This window comes from Mesoplodon densirostris, chromosome 7 (genome assembly GCF_025265405.1).
Source record: "Mesoplodon densirostris isolate mMesDen1 chromosome 7, mMesDen1 primary haplotype, whole genome shotgun sequence".
Lineage (NCBI taxonomy): Eukaryota > Metazoa > Chordata > Mammalia > Artiodactyla > Ziphiidae > Mesoplodon > Mesoplodon densirostris.
In genome coordinates this window covers 13,394,877-13,416,705 of record NC_082667.1, presented here as the reverse complement: position 1 = coordinate 13,416,705, position 21,829 = coordinate 13,394,877, and the positions used below count along the sequence as shown (strand labels likewise).

At 42.3% G+C, this 21,829-nt stretch overlaps 1 protein-coding gene across 1 annotated transcript in view; it reads left to right on the top strand.

Moving 5' to 3' along the window:
- The window catches only part of PTPRJ (protein tyrosine phosphatase receptor type J), a 173,398-nt gene that overhangs the window by 133,013 nt on the left and 18,556 nt on the right, over window positions 1-21,829 (top strand). The window contains exons 9-15 of the mRNA XM_060105160.1: window positions 5,824-6,081; window positions 6,841-7,119; window positions 9,386-9,676; window positions 13,683-13,814; window positions 15,384-15,594; window positions 15,709-15,833; window positions 21,309-21,396. Of these exons, the coding sequence (XP_059961143.1) occupies window positions 5,824-6,081; window positions 6,841-7,119; window positions 9,386-9,676; window positions 13,683-13,814; window positions 15,384-15,594; window positions 15,709-15,833; window positions 21,309-21,396 (1,384 nt within the window). The remainder of the gene's footprint in view (window positions 1-5,823; window positions 6,082-6,840; window positions 7,120-9,385; window positions 9,677-13,682; window positions 13,815-15,383; window positions 15,595-15,708; window positions 15,834-21,308; window positions 21,397-21,829) is intronic.

The following is a 21,829-nucleotide window of genomic DNA, read 5'->3' as shown; positions in this document are numbered from 1 at the left end:
ATTGGTAGTTTGATAGGGATTGCATTGAATCTGTAGATTGCTTTGGGTAGTAGAGTCATTTTCACAATGTTGATTCTTCCAATCCAAGAACATGGTATATCTCTCCATCTATTTGTATCATCTTTTATTTCCTTCATCAGTGTCTTATAATTTTCTACATACAGGTCTTTTGTCTCCTTAGGTAGGTTTATTCCTAGATATTTTATTCTTTTTGTTGCAATGGTAAATGGGAGTGTTTTCTTGATTTCACTTTCAGATTTTTCATCATTAATGTATAGGAATGCCAGAGATTTCTGTGCATTAATTTTGTATCCTGCTACTTTACCAAATTCATTGATTAGCTCTAGTAGTTTTCTGGTGGCATCTTTAGGATTCTCTATGTATAGTATCATGTCATCTGCAAACAGTGACAGCTTTACTTCTTCTTTTCCGATTTCGATTCCTTTTATTTCTTTTTCTTCTCTGACTGCTGTGGCTAAAACTTCCAAAACTATGTTGAATAATAGTGGTGAGAGTGGGCAACCTTGTCTTGTTCCTGATCTTAGTGGAAATGGTTTCAGTTTTTCACCATTGAGGATGATGTTGGCTGTGGGTTTGTCATATATGGCCTTTATTATGTTGAGGAAAGTTCCCTCTATGCCTCCTTTCTGGAGGGTTTTTTTTTTTTTATCATAAATGGGTATTGAATTTTGTCGAAAGCGTTCTCTACATCTATTGAGATTATCATATGGTTTTTCTCTTTCTATTTGTTAATATGGTTTATCACACTGATTGATTTGCGTATATTGAAGAATTCTTGCATCCCTGGGATAAACCCCACTAGATCATGGTGTGTGATCCTTTTTATGTGCTGTTAGGTTCTGTTTACTAATATTTTGTTGAGGATTTTTGCATCTATGTTCATCAGTGATATTGGCCTGGAGTTTTCTTTCTTTGTGACATCTTTGTCTGGTTCTGGTGTCAGGGTGATGGTGGCCTTGTAGAATGAGTTTGGGAGTGTTCCTCCCTCTGCTATATTTTGGAAGAGTTTGAGAAGGATAGGTGTTAGCTCTTCTCTAAATGTTTGATAGAATTCGCCTTTGAAGCCATCTGGTCCTGGGCTTTTGTTTGTTGGAAGATTTTTAATCACAGTTTGAATTTCAGTGCTTGTGATTGGTCTGTTCATATTTTCTATTTCTTTCTGGTTCAGTCTCAGAAGGTTGTGCATTTCTAAGAATTTGTCCATTTCTTCCAGGTTGTCCATTTTATTGGCATAGAGTTACTTGTAGTAATCTCTCATGATCCTTTGTATTTCTGCAGTGTCCGTTGTTACTTCTCCTTTTTCATTTCTAATTCTATTGATTTGTGTCTTCTCCCTTTTTTTCTTGATGAGTCTGGCTAATGGTTTATCAATTTTGTTTATCTTCTCAAAGAACCAGCTTTTAGTTTTATTGATCTTTGCCATCGTTTCCTTCATTTCTTCTTTTGTTGTTTGTTTGTTTGTTTTTTGCGGTACGCGGGCCTCTCACTGTTATGCCCTCTCCTGTTGCGGAGCACAGGCTCTGGACGTGCAGGCTCGGCGGCCACGGCTCACGGGCCCAGCCACTCCGCAGCATGTGGGATCTTCCCGGACTGGGGCACGAACACGTGTCCCCTGCATCGGCAGGCGGACTCTACCACTGCGCCACCAGGGAAGCCCCGTTTCCTTAATTTCTTTTTCATTTATTTCTGATCTGATCTTTATGATTTCTTTCCTTCTCTGCAGGATAATTTTAATACCTGCCTGGCATTCCATTGTCTAAATCAGGAGTCAGCAGGTAAAAATGCCCCATGGGCCAAATCTGGCCCACTGCCTGTTTTTTTATAGAGCGTAAGTTTTATGGGAACACAACCATGCTCATTTCTTTATATAAAGTCCATGGCTTCTTTTGTGCTAGAAATGAATAGTTGCCACAGAGAATAAATGGCCTGCAAAACCTAAAATATTCATTCTGTGGTCCATATAGAAAAAGTTCGCTGACCCCTTGGTTAGATCAGTGGTTCTCAAAGTGTGGTCCAGGGATCTCTGGGAGTCCCCTAGATTCTTTCAGGGGGGGTCTGTAAGGTATTATTATTATTTTTAAAAATTTATTTTATTTATTTATTTATTTTTGGCTGAGTGGGGTTTCTGTTGCTGCTTGCGGGCTTTCTCTAGTTGTGGTGAGCAGGGGCTACTCTTTGTTGCGGTGTGAGGGCTTCTCATTGCAGTGGCTTCTCTTGTTGTGGAGCACGGACTCTAGGCACATGGGCTTCAGTAGTGTGGCTCTCGGGCTCTAGAGCGCAGGCTCAGTAGTTGTGGCGCATGGGCTTAGTTGCTCTGTGGCATGTGGGATCTTCCCGGACCAGGGCTTGAACCTGTGTCACCTGCACTGGGAGGCAGATTCTTAACCACTGAACCACCAGGGAAGCCCTGTGAGGTATTATTATCATAATAATATTGGAATGCTATTTGGCTTCTTCACTCTCATTCTCTCATGATGAGCGTACAGTGGAGTTTTCTAGATGCTCTGTGACATGGGATGAAATCATTTTTTCTGTTGGCTAATGGAATGCATGCTCGTGTATTCTTATGTTTTATATATTTTCCTCATTAAAAATTTTCTATTACAGCATACATAAATATAACCTAAATAAATAAAAATTCTCTGAGAGCCTTAATAAGTTTTAAGAAGACGAAGGGGTCCTGAAACCCTGAAGTTTATAAATATTTAACTACTCCCCTATTGTTGGACAGGTAGATTATTTATAGTCTTTCATAAACAACATTGTGATACAGTAGTTCTGTTAGTTCTATGAGGCGTATTGATATTGATAAAAATATTTCATGAAAACTATTGCTCATTATTGTTTTTAAATTTTGAAATGAAATTTTTGGGAAAGCTTAGAAAACATACAGTATTCCTTGATCTTTGATTGCAAGAGAATTGAAATCTTTTCCACAGAAGGGAGGAATAAAGAAATGAGACTGATTCCTTGAGCCACGTGTGAAGTCATTTGGACTCTTGAGATACTTCTTGTGTAGGTTTCTTCAACTCTGTTGGTTGGGTTAAGCACTGATAGCTACTAGGAAGATCTGCTTCCAAAATATGGGAACTGCTAAAATGCATCCCTCAGATGAAGTGCAGTAATTCCTTTTCAAGTCTGAATTTCAGATTAGACTTTTGAGGTAGGGTCGTAGTATCAACATATATTTTTTTCTTTCTTTTTGAGAATGTTGCTAATGGTAAAGGCATCACCATTGTGGGGTCCCTTTGATATCGTGTGACTTGCCAATGACCAGAATTTAATGTAATAATAACATAATGTACTAGGGGTCTACAAATGGCTGGGCTGTCATCCTGTATTTAAACATTTTGAACACAACTCCATGAGGTAGGGACTATTATCATCTCTATTTTATAGAGTAGGAAATGGGGACTCTGTGAACTTAAGTAACTGGCCCAGGGTGACAAGGTAGTGAACTGGCCTCTGTCTGACTTTGAAGACTGAGGTCTTAACCAGAGTGTGGACTGTACTTTGATATGGTGCAGCTGCAAAAGTAATTTAAGTCTATTCATAAGGAGAAGGCATCTCTTGTACTATTGCCTATAATTGTCCGGTTGAATGGAAATCAAGAAGAGCTGTGATAAGGCACTAGACTCTTAGGGTATTACCATTCTATTATTGACCAATGTTCATTATTATTGGGGAGAATAAATGTAACAGCATTAAAGGCAATTTTGAAAAAGGGAAATAAATACCGTATGACCCAGCAATTCCACTCCTACATGTATATATATTTCCACAAGAATTGAAAGCAGGGCCTTGAACAGTTATCTCTACACCAATGTTCATAGGAGCATGATTCACAATAGCTAAAAGGTGGAGGCAACCAAGTGTCCATCAACAGAGGAATGGATAGACAAAATGTGGTATATTCGTACGATAGAATATTATTTAGCCATAAAAAGGAACAAAGTACTGAGACATGCTATAGTGTGGATAAATCTTGAAAACATTATGCTAAGTGCAAAAAGCTGGACACAGAAGGACAACTACCGTATGAATCCACTTATATGAGATGCCTAGAATAGGCATGTTCACAGAGACAGACGGTAGAAGAGAGGGGCTGGGAAGAGGGAGGAATGAGGGTTGTTGTTTCATGGGAGCAGAGTTCGTGTTGGGGATGATGAAATGTTTTGGGTACAGATGATGGTGATGGTGACACAACATTGTGAATGTATTTAATGCTACTGAGTTGTACACTTAAAATGGTTAAAATGATAATTATGTTGTGTGTATTTTACTACCACAAAAAGGCAGGGAAACAAAAATAACTCCACTTTTCTAACCCAACTGAATTCCTTTTCTATCTGTGTCCATGGTCATATGTTTAGTTTATATCACTGTAATTATTATATGAATTATTTTATTTTGTATTTGAACTTTTTCTTTTAACTCCATATATATCATAACTTCCCTCCTATAGTTGTTATGGTTTTCATATTTGTTTGTTTGTTTGTTTGTTTGTTTGTTTTTGCGGTACGCGGGCCTCTCACTGTTGTGGCCTCTCCCGTTGTGGAGCACAGGCTCCGGATGCGCAGGCTCAGCGGCCATGGCTCACGGGCCCAGCCGCTCTGCGGCATGCGGGATCCTCCCGGACCGGGACACAAACCCGTGTCCCCTGCATCGGCAGGTGGACTCTCAACCACTGCGCCACCAGGGAAGCCCGGTTTTCATGTTTTTTGTGGCTGCAGACTATTTCATCTTGTAGCCAGATCACAATGTATGTATAGCCCTTCCCTTTTTATGGAATATTTAGGTTGTTTCTATTATTTTTATGTTTATAGAAAACTGCTGGCTTTCATGGTCTTCTTTCTGTGGAATCCCTTTAACATCAGGAATCCGGTGGTAGGGAAAGAAGATTCTCAGTTACCTTCCTTTAAGGAGAACCTACTTAAAAATTAATTTTTGAGCAGATAGTACATGCATGTGGTACAAAATTTTAAAAACTACAAAGGGTTTTACAGTGAAAATGTTCCCCTCTTTTGTCCCCTATCTACTCAACTTGCCTCTTTAGAGGTGACCTTGGTTACTGGGTAAAGAGAGAAAAGTTTTGTAAGCAAGGGCAGGAAAGAGGTCCTGTTATCTAGTTGTTTCCGGGATCTGTGCATTCATATTGCAGCTGGTTCAGTGTGTAGAGGTGAGATGATCCGAATACAGAACCCAGAGGACTCACTGGGTGATATCAGTTCTGACTCCCACCTCTGAGCATGGAGGGCATGTGCGCTTTTTCCCTTCGTCACTCCAGCCTCAAATACTCCCACTCAGTGTCAACTCTATTTCAGTTTTTCTCTTCAGTATGTCTGTCTATGTTATAGAAAGATGTTTTCTTTTGAGGGAACAAATAAAAAAAACTACTTATTGAGATATAGTACACATACTGAAAAGCACACACATCCTGAGTGCATAGTTTGATGAATCTTCACAAAGAGCACCCATCTGGTCCCTAGCACTCAGATCAAGAAACTGACCATGATTTCCACTCCAGAAGACCCCCGAAGGGGGCATCTCTATGCCAAAAGCAAAAGACCAGAAAACTGATAGGATAAGCTGGTAAGTTCATCTGTGTTACAGAAGAGCCAAAATTCTTGAAAGAACTGAGTGTGTGTGTTTCTCCCCTAAGTTTTAGAGTTTGCCCTACGTGAACTCATTTGAGGGTTTGATGGCCAAAGAGCAAGTTCTCTTGTCAGACTCTTTGGAATAAAGCTGGACGTTATGATGGTCATTAATAGACTTCCTTTTTTCTTCCTTTCCTCTGACCAGACCTCGGTGCAGTGTTTGATATCCGTGTGGTCAATGTCACCACAACCGACATGCAGTTGGCGTGGCGGAATACAGACAATGTTACTGGGTACATCTACTGTGTAGCGATAGAGTCTGAGCACAGCTCTAACCAGACAAATAGTTCTCATGAAGCCATCACTCTCGGGGGCCTGATCCCGGGCACCTTATATAACATCACAATCTTCCCAGAAATGAACGGTTGCCTAGGGAATTCCAACTCCACCGCACAGTACACACGTAAGTGTCTTAGAACACCCTCCTAAGGGAGTATTCTCCCTTTCACTTGGAGGATGGGAAGTAAGCATTGGTTAAATGATGGAATAAGAGGCTCTTGTGTTTCTGGGCTCCAGGTAGAATGTGAAACTGTGTAAGCTGGAAACATCGGCCTCAGCAAATGTTCTTCTGTGCTCTTAGGGCACTTGGTGCTGAGCCATATGAACTTTGAATTGTCTTCTGAAACAGAAAGGGATCCCATAAGCATGGAAAACATGACTATTCATCCTCTAGTCTGGAATACAGCCTAGAGGAGGGTCACCCTGTCATGTTGGCATTGGAAGCTGCAGCCCAAATGAGGCGCTTTGCATGCAAAAGTGAGGGAACTACTTTGGTAATATTTGACCTAAGTATATGGTAGAAATGGTAGTTTATAATGTCTTTTTCATATGTTTTTCTCTTTCGTTAATCATATTTCAAAAACAGATAGAAATTACATCTTGAAAATATATTTCAGTTAAAGTATTAAGAGAAGCCTGAAAAACTTTCATTCTTTTGAGATTTAATCTGTATAATTATTTTCTGAATGTCGTTTTTGGGAAGCGTTCCATCTTTCGAGTCCAGCAAATATTAGCTTTATTTATTCTTTCCCAAAAGGAGCCAGACTATTTTTATTTTTTATTAAATTAAATTTAATGGATTTTCTGGCTAATTTTACATGCAAATAATAAAATGGTTCATGCTAATCCATGCTTTTTTTTTTTTTTTTTTTTTTAAACTAAGGGCCCAGCAATGTGTCCAACATTGAAGTAAGGACCAACACCACAGCAGCAACCTTAAACTGGCAGAACTTTGATGAAGCCTCTTTGAGGTACACCTACCGCCTTCTAATTGAGCAGGATGGAAATTCCAGCAAGGCCACACAAATAGTCACAGACATCGGCATCACCTATGCTACAGTCACCGAGTTAACACCTGGCTCCTCATACACCGTAGAGATCTTCACACAGGTGGGGAATGTCACCGAGTCACTGGTACCTGGCTGGCAGTCATTCTGTACAGGTGAGTAGTCCCCCATGCCTCTTGGACTCCCTCTTGTGTGATGCTGGTCTTGCACATAGGTTCTTGAAATAAACTCTAGTTGATTAGCTTTTGTGTGGTGTGTGATAATAGACCCTAAGCTCTCTGAGCGTCCTATTAGCTTATTAGTGCTATCTTGCTACCCGCATCATTTATTCATTCAACAGATATGTATTGAGCATTTACTATATGCCAGGCACTGTTAAAGGACACAGACAAGTCCCTGCCTTTCTGGAACTTTTATTCTGGTAGGGAAGACATAATAAACAAGATAAATAGGTTATTAGCTGATGATTACTAAGGAGGGGGGAATAAACAAGGATGGGGGAAATGAGATGTTTATCTTGGGAAGGCTTCATTGAAAAGGTGACTTTTGAGCAAAGACTTGAAGGGTGTAAAGCAGGCCATGTGAATGTTGGGGCGTAGAGCATTACAGGCAGAGGGGCAGCCAGTGCTGGGGTGCCGAGCCTGGAGCGTGCCTGCTGTATTGAAGAAAGAGCAGGAGGTCAGGGTGGCAGAGGTGGATCCATGGGAGCAAGAGGGGGAGGGGTAGGAGGTGAGGCCCAAGATGCAAGAGGTGATGGGCCAGGGCATGGATGATGTCCGGGCTTGTAGTTCATAGTTTGGCTTTTACGCTGAAGAAGACGGAAAGGATATTGTTCAAATGGATGCTCAAGCTTTTTTGCCTTTCTTGATCCTGAATGTCTCGATGCAAAAGGTGTGATCTTTTAAAGGGAAGATGAGCCCTGTGTTTAACTGAGGGAACTTTCAGAGAGTAATCCGGGGAATGTTTTGTGGACGGCTGTGAGTACTTCTGCTGACAGTTTTGATCATGGGGCCTTTATCACCTCTGTATCTGTGTAGCACCCTACTCCCTACCCTCTTTGCACATGCTTCCTCTCTTCCTTAGACCAAACCATTCAAATGTGTTTAGGCTGATTTGGAAGGGGAACAGGGGTCTCATCGGATCAGCCTCCCTGGTAGTGTAGGAGCTGGAACCCTGATGACCTCTGAGTTTTCACATGGAGTGGCTAAAGGGATCCCTGCAGCTTTGAGTCCCTTCTGCTAACTCAGGCTCCATTCACAGGGTCTAGACTCTGATCTTTGGTATTGGGGTAGCTTCCATGGCTAATGTTTGTCTTAGCTACAATTATTGTAGCCTATAGCAAAAGAAAGATATCTGTGAGCATTTATGAGTGGGGGTGGATGGAACAGGAACAGTGGGAGTAGGTATGCATTGGGCAGGTTACCTTTCCAGGCCTCAGGTGGAGAATGTGGGCGTTGCACTAGGTGACTCTTTAGAACTTCTCCTGCTTTAAAACACTGCAACATTAAAGTAATGATAATATTCCTCCCCACCCCCGGTACATTAATACAGAGTTTCCCATTTACATCAGTTTTTTGTTGGCCCTCCATAAAACACTATTGGCCCTCAGATAGGTAGAGACAAATAACACCACATTTTAGAGATGAAGAAACCGATACCGTTTACCATTGATTATTTAGCCTGTTGTATGTGTAGAAAACACGCTGGACTTGGATTTAGAAAACCTGAGATCCAGTTTTGGCTTTGCCACTGACCAGCCATGTCATCTTTAGCAAATTGCTTAATCTCTCTAAGCCTCAGTTGATTCATCTGCAAAATAGGACAATATTAACCCTGCCTGTTCCAGAAAGATTGTCAAGTGGGCCCCAAAATGAGGTGATGCAGGCGAAGAAGTTGCTACCGCCTCCACTGTATTGTCGCTACCTCTCATGGAGCCCTGTGCTCTTCCAGCCTGGACCCTGACAGCCACTGTTTCATTTAATCCTCAGACAGTCCTGCAGCTGAGGCTCAGAACAGTTGGGGGACTGACCCAAGGTCACACAGTCCACTAAGGCCCTGTTTAAGGTCAGCCTCTGCCTCTTCTGTCATGCCCCACGGCTGTCTCCTCATCACCAACGGGCCAGGAACCTCCTGCTCCCCAAGTTTCAGTGTTTGCAAAGGCAAAGGTCCAAGAATTGGGCTTCCCTGGTGGCGCAGTGGTTGCGAGTCCGCCTGCTGATGCAGGGGACACGGGTTCATGCCCCGGTCCGGGAAGATCCCACGTGCTGCGGAGCGGCTGGGCCCGTGAGCCATGGCCACTGAGCCTGCACGTCCGGAGCCTGTGCTCCGCAATGGGAGAGGCCACAACAGTGAGAGGCCCACATACTGCAAAAAAAAAAAAAAAGTCCAAGAATCTCATGATGTGCTGTTCTTGCCTTGCAGACCCTGCACCAGTAACCTTCTTCCACTGTGAGGTGGTCCCCAAAGAGCCAACCTTGGTCCTCAAGTGGGCCTGCCCTTTCGGCACCAACACAGGCTTCGAGCTGGAGGTCAGGCACGGAGACTGGGAAAATATGACGAACCTGGAGAGCTGCTCCTCGGAGAACGGCTCTGAGTACAGGACGGAAGTCACATATTTGAATTTTTCTACCTTGTACAACATCAGCATCATTGCCCGGTCCTGTGACAAGATGGCACCGCCCACCCAAAACACCTGCCTCACTGGCATCACAGGTGGGCTTCAGGGAGGGCAGGGTGGCCAGGTGACATTGTGGTCACCTTGGAAAGCTGACCCAGAGGGTCTGCAAGTGTGGCCTAGAAACCTGTTTCTAAAAAAAATTTATCCAAAAATATTTGTTTTTGTTGGCACGGACTGTTAACCCATTTCTATAGAAATCTAGTCTATATATTCTATAGAATCTATATAATCTATAGAAATCTAGTGAGAGGGAATTTTTTACATTCCAAAAGTTTCCTTCGTTTTACAGAATAATTTGTTGTCACCTTTTCTTTTAAGTAAGTTCCCCTAAAATGTTCAAATATACACGAAAGCAAAGGACAGTATAATGGGATCCACGTACCCATCATCACTCAGTTGAACATTTGTGAGCATTTGACCAATCTGGTTTCATTTATATCCCCTCCTCCCTTATTGGACTCCTTTGAGACCAGTCCTGGTTATTCTATAGTTTTATTCATAAGTTTTTCAGTGTGTATTGCTGCAAGACAGGGACTCCTTTTCCCTTTCTTTCAAACATAGCCACATTACTATTGCCATTACCCTTAAAAATTTAACAATACTTTTTTTTTTTGACCATGCTGCATGGCTTACAAGATCTCAGTTCCCCGACCAGGGATTGAACCTGGGCCACAGCAGTGAAAGCCCAGAATCCTAACTACTAGGCCACCAGGGAACTCTCAACAATCCTTTTTTTCTTTTTACTATTATCAGATAGATATTCAGTCAAGATTCATATTTCCCTAGAATCTGTATTAATAAGCTCCCCAGCTGTTTTGGGAAATGGGATCATTCACGAGAGATCCCCCTAGTTAATCTTTTCATGACTACCTTTTATTTTGAACTTGGAAAAAATTACTTCTTTGCTTTTTTTTTTAAATTGAGATATGGTTGATTTACAATATTATATTAGTTTCAGGTGTACAGCATAGTGATTCACGATTTTTATAGATTATACTGCATTTAAAGTTATTATGCGATATTGGCTGTATTCCCTGTGCTGTACAGTATATCTTTGTCACTTATTTATTTCATACATAGTAGTTTGTACCTCTTAATCCCCTACCCCTGTCTTGCCCCTCCCCACTCCCCTCTCCCCACTGATAACCACCAGTTTGTTTTCTTCATCTATGAGTCTGTATCTGTTTTGTTATATTCGTTCTTTGTTTCATTTTTATTTATCTTTTGCTCCCTGTGTCTTTGCCAAAATTATGTCTTAGGTCAACCTGGTGGAGTTGGTTTTGCTTTGTGCTTTTTGAATCCTGGATATGCTATTTCCCTTAGGGTATCAGAATGTTTCCAAACAATTTTGAAAGAATTGGTGGTTGAAATAGTAAGAAGAAAAGGCTTCTTACTTCAGGGACACTGACTTGGAAAATGGCTGAGGGATTCTACTGACAGAGCCTTGGACTTAGGCAGACCTGGGTTTGATTGTAAAGTCTACCTTTTACTAGCTGTGTGATCTCAGAAAAGCTGCTTAACCTCTCTGAGCCTTGTTTTTCTTAGTTGTAAAAAAGGGGAAATAATACCTACCTTCCAGGACTGTTAATACAAATTAGATGAGGTAGTGTAGGTGGAAGATCACTTCAGAGCTGCCATGTATGGCTAGTCAAGTTGTGCACTGCATAGTTCCACGGGACACCATTCATATAGTCTACTATGCGCGTGGGACTCCTTGGAGTTGTGTAGTACACAGCTATATAGGATGGCCCTGGGTCACAATCCTTTGTGTTTCTGCAGCACCCTACAGTGTAATAGAAACAGTGAACCTTGTTGGGTACTTTTTTGTAGTTCTCTGTTTTATGATGTCATCTCAGTGGGTATAAGCCACTGAGGAACATAAGCCATATCTGATCCGGTATCTCCAGGGCTGAGCACAGTACCTAGTGAAGGGAAGGAGCTTGTTAGAGTTAGTTGTTTCTGAAGCTGAGCAGTTCGTGGTAGGGTTAGATAATGACCACTCAGCATTTAGTCCAGTGATTCTCTCACTTTTTAATCTGTAGCTCCCTTTCCTCAGATGAATTTTTATGTACAAATTTAGCGTGCTTGTTAAAAGTACAACTTTGACACTTTTTTATTTAACATAAAAGTGGAGCTGCATTTTCTCTGAGAGAGGCAGGAAGTGCTGGTGGGATGGGTAAACCGGGGAGAGTTGGAGCGATGGTCTTTTAGCCAACACTTGTTGACTGCTTACTGTGTGCCTGGGTAAGGGACACTATGGTGGGCATGGCTGGCAAGGTCCCTCGAGTGTAGGACTGAGATAAGCAGTGAGAAGGAAAGGATTTCCAGGCTTTGAGGTGGGTGGAGCTGTCTTGGGGCAGGGAGCTGGGGGCTCCTCGCTGGCCTGCTAAAAGGCATAGAGCTGTGGATGGGGTGGGAGCTGGTGCTAGGAAGTGTCTGTTGAGGCAGTTGGCACTTAGACGTTGGACAGCGCCTCCAAGTGGCCACTGCGGTCAGTTACTTGAGAGGTTGCTGAAGGATGGTTTAAAGCTGTGCCTTCCAACAGAAAATCACGTGAGCCTCCTGTATAATAAACACTTTTCTAGGAGCCACATTAAGAAACTGTAAAAAGGAGTGGCTGGAAATTCCCTGGCGGTTCAGTGGTTAGAACTCTGTGCTTTCACTTCCAGGGGCCCAGGTTCGATCCCTGGTTGGGGAACTAAGATCCCACAAGCTGCCTGGCATGGCCAGGAAAAAAAAAAAAAAAAAAAAGGAGGAGCTGAAATGAGTTTTGATCACATTTTATTTAACTCAGTATATTAAAAGTATTATCATTGCAACATGTAATTTGTATAAAGTGAGTTATTAATGAGATATTTTATGTCCAAACTTGGTCCTGTCACCTTTCAAGTGCTCAATGTGGTTAGTGGCTGCCGTATTGGACAGCATACATTTGGAGCCTTGTGTTATGGTCTTTTTTTTTTTTTTGAGTTCAGTTTTCTCAGTCTCCCTGAATCTTGGTTATAATAACAGAAACGCTCAAACTGTATGTGGGAGACCAATTTAGGTAGAGTGTGTGTGGAGAGAGATCATCTCTTTTTTTTTTTTTTTGTGGTACGCGGGCCTCTCACTGTTGTGGCCTCTCCCGTTGCGGAGCACAGGCTCCGGACGCGCAGGCTCAGCGGCCATGGCTCACGGGCCCAGCCGCTCCGCGGCATGTGGGATCCTCCCAGACCGGGGCACGAACCCGTGTCCCCTGCATCGGTAGGCAGACTCTCAACCACTGCGCCACCAGAGAAGCCCTTGTGTTCATTTAGAGAGTGGCTTCACAAGCTTAGCTTGGGAAGGCGAGGCACAAGATCATGAAGGCCACTCACGGAATGTTCCCGTGTGGGCTTTTCTGGTTTCCGGGAAGAGGGTCAGTTGGATTTCTTTAGGCAGAGTTTTAAACCTACCCCAGCAAAAAACGAGGACTTTGGTGTGAAGGGTGCAGAGCCGGAATGCAGCCAGGTCTCAGGAGAGAGTATGTTCTCTCCATGTCTTCTTTGCTTCCTTCTGGGTAACTATCTGCTTCATCACTGTTCTCTGACCAACCCATCCCGGGCCCAAGTCCATGTGCTGGCAGATGTCTGCCTTCAGCTCCCAAGTTCCCACCTGGGAGTTCCACCCACACAGTCTCCGTCTTGTTCTCCTTCCTCTGCCCCCATTCTCAAAATAAGGACTCTGGGCTCTCTGGGTCAGGAGGGACTGGGGGAAGATAGAAAAGGCACGTTATCTTCTACAAACAAGGCTGCCAGGAGGCCACCCTGGCAATGTGGCTGGACCCACTGAAGGGGTCATTGTCAGCTAGGCAGGCTCCCCCAGGACTTGCCATCTTTGTTCCCCACCAGTTCCCATCCCTGCCCTTTGCTTCTGAATTTGCTTTGCATGAGCCCAGCACACAGCTTCCAGAGCAAGAGCAGAACTTGAGTGGGGCACTGCAGCAAATCCTCTCCTTAATCATTGTGTTCCTTCTTTGGTTTTAAATGTTGGGTGATCGTGTTTTGTTTTGTTCTGTTTCAGACCCTCCTTCTCCAGATGGATCCCCTAACATTACATCTGTCAGTCACAATTCTGTGAAGGTCAAATTCAGTGGGTTTGAAGCCAGCCACGGACCCATCAAAGCCTACGCTCTCATTCTCACCACTGGGGATGGTAAGGAGGGGTCATTATGGGTTAAACAGCCAGTGGGTGATGGCGTGACGGGGTGCCATTTTTGTGCCCACTGAAACGCATTCATGAGACAAACACACGTCTGGTTTTATACTGCGACCCACGCTTTGGCACTCACCCCGGGGTGGGTGGGTGTAAGCCATTTGCCTGATGAGCTAGGTCAGAGGTTGACAGACTTAGTGTAAAGGGCCAGATAGCAAACATTCTAAGTTTTGCAGGCCCTACAGTCTCCTTCTCAGCTATTCAATTTTGCCGTTGTAGTGTGAAAGCAGCCATAGAAGATACAGAAAGAGTCAGTATGACTGTTCCAGTATGTACCAAAAGGGGTGGCTGGCTGGATTTGGCCCATGGCCATGACTTGCTTACCTCTGATATATGTTTTTCATCTCTTTTGTAGCACAGGGTCTTTTAGGTGGCAGAATATTAGTTTTAACCAAGTTTATCACACACACAGACACACACACACACATATGAACACGCACACACAAATCATCCTCAAAGGGTGACTTTCTCTTGGAAGAAAAAAGGAAAAGATTTGCATTTGTAGTGGGAACTTGCAAAGAGCATTGTCATAGCTGAGAGAGGAGGTGGATTAAATGCTGCTTTTCCTTAAAGGGCTCCATTACATTCCCTGGAAGTGAGACGGGAATGATTTGAGGGCGTCTTTGTTAGCTGTGTGTGGGTGCTTTGCCCAAGGTCTGGGTTTAAAGCAGTGAGTTTTGGAAATTCCCTGGCCGTCCAGTGGTTAGGACTCGGTGCTTTCAATACCAGGGGCCTGGGTTCAATCCCCGGTCAGGGAAATAAGATGCCGCAAGCCGTGCAGTGTGGCCAAAAAAAAAAGTTCAGAGTTTTGCTGTTTTTGGTGATTCTTTAAACTAACTGTGAATTATGCAATGCCACCCTTGCCCAGTCTCACAGCCTGTGATGCTGTTCTCATCTCCCCAAAGAAACCAGAGCTCAAACACACTGTCAGGGCTGCGGGGATCCAGGAAGACAAGGGATTTGCTGCTGTTGTAAACCTGCAGCTAAATCTCAAAAAGAGACATTGAGATCTCTCTCTCGCTCTCTTTCTGTCTTTTGTTTTGGGTCTGTTTCAAACACCTAGTCATTTTGCTGTGAAGGTATTCAGCAAATCCCAAGCTCAGGCCTTTGCTGAACAGGGGAGATGATATTGCATACTGACCAGCCTGACCAGTACCAGCCTGTGATGGATGAGATCACACCCTCCACGTCAGGTGGTCTGGGTTAGAAATATGACCCTACCACGTAGGCAGTGCAGCTTGTGGCCCAGGTCTTTTTAGCTTTCTGTGTCTCATTTTCCCACCTGTAAAATGGGGGTGGTAAGCCTATGCGATGACATTATTGTGGGGATTAAATGAGTTAATGTAAATAAAGCCCTTAGAACTTAATATAGGGAAAACCTGGCAGAGAGAGCATACGTGAGAGATGGCAGCTGTCACCACCATCACCCTGGTCATTATTTAGAAACGAGGGAGACTTCAATCTCTGCAATCACTTTCTTATGGCTTTCCTTCTGTGTGCCTTTCTTAGCTGTTCACCCGTCAGCAGATGTATTGAGATATACGTACGAAGATTTCAAAAAGGGGGCCTCGGATACTTATGTGACATACCTCATAACAACAGAAGAAAAGAGATGTTCTCAGGGCTTATCTGAAGTCTTGAAATATGAAATCAATGTTGGGAACGAGTCCACCACGCACGGCTATTACAACGGGAAGCTGGAACCTCTGGGTTCCTATCGGTAATGCCTTGTGGTTTTTGCCCTTTGGGAGCTGGGCCTCTGAGTGCAAAACTATATGTGCCTGGGCCGTCAGACACTTCTCAGCCACCCCTCTTTCCTCTTGTCACCCCACAGGGCTTCTGTGGCTGGCTTCACCAATATTACCTTCAACCCTCAAAGTGATGGACTCATAGATGGGGCTGAGAGCTACGTGTCCTTCAGTCGCTATTCAGATGCTGTTTTCTTGCCCCAGGATCCAGGTAGAGGAGCATCTTAGCAATGCATTGACTTTTTGCTTCCAGTATCCACAGGAGCATGGGGGTCTGCACACCTCCCTGGGGCCCCCAGGAGGGTAGGAGAACCTGGTCTCTCCTCTCAGAAGCTGAGATGTCACTGGGCCATCAGGACCCAGCTCAGCTTCCTCTTCTGAGGTCTTCACAGGCCCCACCCACCACACTCCCTTCTCTGAATTCCAGTTACACTTCCAATCGGCAAACACTGTTGGGTCCTTTTTTCTCAGTGTAGTCATTTGTGTGCCCATGTACCAGATACACATGTGACTTTTAGTGCATGGAACCCTTGAATATTAGGATCAGAAGGAGCCATGGGAATCATCTTGTCCAACACTCATTTTATTTTATTTAAAAAAAGTTTATTGAGAAGGGCTTCCCTGGTGGCGCAGTGGTTGAGAGTCCGCCTGCCGATGCAGGGGACACGGGTTCGTGCCCCTATCCCGGAGGATCCCACATGCCGCGGAGCGGCTGGGCCCGCGAGCCATGGCCGCGGAGCCTGTGTGTCCGGAGCCTGTGCTCTGCAACGGGAGAGGCCACAGCAGTGAGAGGCCCGCGTACAGCAAAAAAAAAAAAAAAAAAAAAAAAAAGACCAGTTCTACAAAAAATACTAAAGGAACTTCTCTAAGTGGGAAACACAAGAGAAGAAAAGACCCTACAAAAACAAACCCAAAACAATTAAGAAAATGGTCATAGGAACATTCATATTGATAATTACCTTAAACGTGAATGGGTTAAATGCTCCAAACAAAAGACACAGGCTTGCTGAATGGATACAAAAACAAGACCCATATATATGCTGTCTACAAGAAACCCACTTCAGACCTAGGGACACATTCAGACTGAAAGTGAGGGGATGGAAAAAGATATTCCATGCAAATGGAAATCAAAAGAAAGCTGGAGTAGCAATACTCACATCAGATAAAATAGACTTTAAAATAAAGAATGTTACAAGAGACAAGGAAGGACACTACATAATGATCAAGGGATCAATCCAAGAAGAAGTTATAACAATTATAAATATATATGCACCCAACATAGGAGCACCTCGATACATAAGGCAACTGCTAATAGCTATAAAAGAGGAAATCAACAGTAACACTATAATAGTGGGGCACTTTAACACCTCACTTACACCAATGGACAGATCATCCAAAATGCAAATAAATAAGGAAACAGAAGCTTTAAATGACACAATAGACCAGATAGATTTAATTGATATTTGTAGGACATTCCATCCAAAAACAGGAGATTATACTTTCTTCTCAAGTGCGCTCGGAATATTCTCTAGGATAGATTGCATCTTGGGTCACAAATTAAGCCTCAGTAAATTTAAGAAAATTGAAATCATATCAAGCATCTTTTCTGACTACAACGCCATGAGATTAGAAAAGAATTACAGGGAAAAAAACACAACCACATAGAGGCTAAACAATACGTTACTAAATAACCAAGAGATCACTGAAGAAATCAAAGAGGAAATCAAAAAATACCTAGAGACAAATGACAATGAAAACACGACGATCCAAAACCTATGGGATGCAGCAAAAGCAGTTCTAAGAGAGAAGTTTATAGCTATACAAGCCTACCTCAAGAAACAAGAAAAATCTCAAATAAAGAATCTAACGTTACACCTAAAGGAACTAGAGAAAAAAGAACAAACAAAACCCAAAGTTAGCAGAAGGAAAGAAATCATAAAGATCAGAGCGGAAATAAATGAAATAGAAACAAAGAAAACAGTAGCAAAGATCAGTAAAACTGAAACCTGGTTCTCTGAGAAGATTAAAAAAAATTGATAAACCATTAGCCAGACTCATCAAGTAAGAGAGGGAGAGGACTCAAATCAATAAAATTAGAAATGAAAAAACGAGAAGTTACAACAGACACCGCAGAAATACAAAGCATCCTAGGAGACTACTACCAGCAACTCTATGCCAATAAAATGGAGAACCTGGAAGAAATGGACAAATTCTTAGAAAGGTATAACCTTCCAAGATTGAACCAGGAAGAAATAGAAAATATGGACAGACCAATCACAAGTAATGAAATTGAAAAGGTGATTAAAAATCTTCCAAGAAACAAAAGTCCAGGACCAGATGGATTCACAGGTGAATTCTATCAAACATTTAGAGAAGAGCTAACACCCATCCTTCTCAAACTCTTCCAAAATATTGCAGAGGAAGGAACACTCCCAAACTCATTCTATGAGGCCACCATCACCCTGACACCAAAACCAGCCCAAGGTACTACAAAAAAAGAAAATTACAGACCAATATCACTGATGAATATAGATGCAAAAATCCTCAACAAAATACTAGCAAACAGAATCCAACAACACATTAAAAGGATCATACACCATGATGAAGTGGGATTTATCCCAGGGATACAAGGATTCTTCAATATAGACAAATCAATCAATGTGATACACCATATCAATAAATTGAAGAACAAAAACCATATGATCATCTCAATAGATGCACAAAAAGCTTTTGACCAAATTCAACAACCATTTATGATAAAAACTCTCCAGAAAGTGGGCATAGAGGGAGCCTACCTCAATATAATAAAGGCCATATATGACAAACCCACAGCAAACATCATTCTCAATGGTGAAAAACTGAAAGCATTTCCTCTAAGATCAGGAAGAAGACAAGGATGTCCACTCTCGCCACTATTATTCAACATAGTTTTGGAAGTCCTAGCCACGGCAATCAGAAGAAAAAGAAATAAAAGGAATACAAATCGGAAAAGAAGAAGTAAAACTGTCACTGTTTGCAGGTGACATGATACTATACATAGAGAATCCTAAAGATGCCACCAGAAAACTACTAGAGCTAATCAGTGAATTTGGTAAAGTTGCAGGATGCAAAATCAATGCACAGAAATCTCTTGCATTCCTGTACACTAATGATGAAAAATCTGAAAGTGAAATTAAGAAAACACTCCCATTTACCATTGCAACAAAAAGAATAAAATACCTAGGAATAAACCTACCTAGGGAGACAAAAGGCCTATATGCAGGAAACTATAAGACACTGATGAAAGAAATTAAAGATGATACCAACAGATGGAAAGATATACCATGTTCTTGGATTGGAAGAATCAATATTGTGAAAATGACTATACTATACTACCCAAAGCAATCTACAGATTCAATACAACCCCTATCAAATTACCAATGGCATTTTGTATGGAATTAGAACAAAAAATTTAAAATTTGTATGGAGACACAAAAGACCCTGAATAACCAAAGCAATCTTGAAGGAAAAAAACGGAGCTGGAGGAATCAGACTCCTTGACTTCAGACTGTACTATAGAGCTACGGTAATCAAGACAATATGGTACTGGCACAAAAACAGAAACATAAATCAAAGGAACAAGATAGAAAGGCCAGAGGTAAACCCACGCACCTATGGTCAACTAATCTATGACAAAGGAGGCAAGGATATACAATGGAGAAAAGACAGTTTCTTCAATAAGTGGTGCTGGGAAAGCTGGACAGCTACATGTAAAAGAATGAAATTAGAACACTCCCTAACACCATGCACAAAAATAAACTCAAAATGGATTAGAGACCTAAATGTAAGACCGGACACTATAAAACTCTTAGAGGAAATCATAGGAAGAACACTCTTTGACATGAATCACAGCAAGATCTTTTTTGATCCATCTCCTAGAGTAATGGAAATAAAAACAAAAATTAACAAATGGGCCCTAATGAAAGTTCAAAGCTTTTGCACAGCAAAGGAAACTATAAACAAGATGAAAAGACAACCCTCAGAATGGGAGAAAATATTTGCAAAGGATTCAACAGACAAAGGATTAATCTCCAAAATATATAAACAGCTCATGCAGCTCAATATGAAAAAAACAAACAACCCAATCCAAAAATGGGCAGAAGACCTAAATAGACATTTCTCCAAAGAAGACATACAGATGGCCAAGAAGCACATGAAAAGCTGCTCAACATCACTAATTATTAGAGAAATGCAAATCAAAAGTACAGTGAGGTATCACCTCACACCAGTTAGAATGGGCATCATCAGAAAATCTACAAACAACAAATGCTGGAGAGGGTGTGGAGAAAAGGGAACCCTCCTACACTTGGTGGGAATGTAAATTGATACAGCCACTATGGAGAACAGTATGGAGGTTCCTTTAAAAACTAAAAAATAGAATTACCATTTGACCCAGCAATCCCACTACTGGGCATATAGCCAGAGAAAACCATAATTGAAAAAGACACATGCACCCCAATGTTCATTGCAGCACTGTTTACAATAGCCAGGTCATGGAAGCAACCTAAATGTCCATCGACAGACAAATGAATAAAGAAGATGTGGTACATATATACAATGGAATATTACTCAGCCATAGAAAGGAGCGATAGGGCTTTCCTGGTGGCGCAGTGGTTGAGAGTCCGCCTGCCGATGCAGGGGACACGAGTTTGTGCCCCGGTCCGGGAGGATCCCACATGCCGCGTAGCGGCTGGGCCCGTGAGCCATGGTCGCTGAGCCTGCACGTCCGCAGCCTGTGCTCCACAACAGGAGAGGCCACAGCAGTGAGAGGCCCGCGTACCGCAAAAAAAAAAAAAAAAGGAACGATATTGGGTCATTTGTTGAGACGTGGATGGATCTAGAGACTGTCACACAGAGTGAAGTAAGTCAGAAAGAGAAAAACAAATATCGTATATTAACGCATATATGTGGAACCTAGTAAAATGGTACAGATGAACCGGTTTGCAGGGCAGAAAATGAGACACAGATGTAGAGAACAAACGTATGGACACCAAGCGGGGAAAGCGGCGGGGGTGGTGTTGGTGGTGGTGGTGGTGTGATGAATTGGGCGATTGGGACTGACATGTATGCACTGATGTGTATAAAATTGATGACTAATAAGAACCTGCTGTATAAAAAAATAAATAAAATTCAAAAAATTTATTGAAATTCAGTTGATTTACAATGTTTTGTTAGTTTCTGGTGCACAGCAAAGTGATTCAGTTATACACATATATATTCTTTTTCATATTCTTTTCCATTATGGTTTATCACAGGATATTTTTTTTATAACAAATTTAATCAGTTATACATATACATATGTTCCCATATCCCCTCCCTTTTATCACAGGATATTGAATATAGTTCCCTGTGCTCTACAGTAGGACCTTGTTGTTTATCCATCCTATATATAATAGTTTTCATCTGCTAATCCCAAACTCCCAGACCTTCCCTCCCCCACTCTCCCTCCCTGTTGTCAACCACAAGTCTGCTCTGTGTGTCTGTTTCTATTTCATAGATAGGTTCATTTTTGTCATATTTTTGATTCCACATAAAAATGATATCATATGGCATGTCTTCCTCGTTCTGACTGACTTCACTTTAGTATGATCTTTTCTAGTTGTCTGTGAACACCTCTTGAAGTGCCTCCCATTTGGACTTTTCCCAGGTGTCATCTGTGGAGCAGTGTTTGGATGTATCTTTGGTGCCTTGGTTATTGTGGCCGTAGGAGGCTTCCTCTTCTGGAGAAAGAAAAGGTAACTATTGCTTATGTTAACAATAATATCCTACTTTTAAAGGGAGCTTTGTATTGTGGGTAACCAGACAGTCACACAGGTGGAAGGGATAGTATAGTGAGCCCCCAGGTCCCCATCATCCAGAGTCTTCTCCGTCTGGCCAGTATTATTTCATCTCAGTCTCTGAGCTGGAAGGTTTTCTTTTATTTATTTATTTATTTATTAAAAAAATTTTTTTAAAGCATGTATTATTTTTAAAATACATTTATTTATTTGGTTGCACCGGGTCTTAATTGTGGCAGGTGGGCTCCTTAGTTGCGGCTTCAGGGCACCTTAGTTGCGGCATGCATGTGGGATCTAGCTTCCTGACTGGGGATCGAACCCAGGCTCCCTGCATTGGGAGCTCCGAGTCTTAACCACTGAACCACCAGGGAAGTCCCTGTGAGCTCGAGGG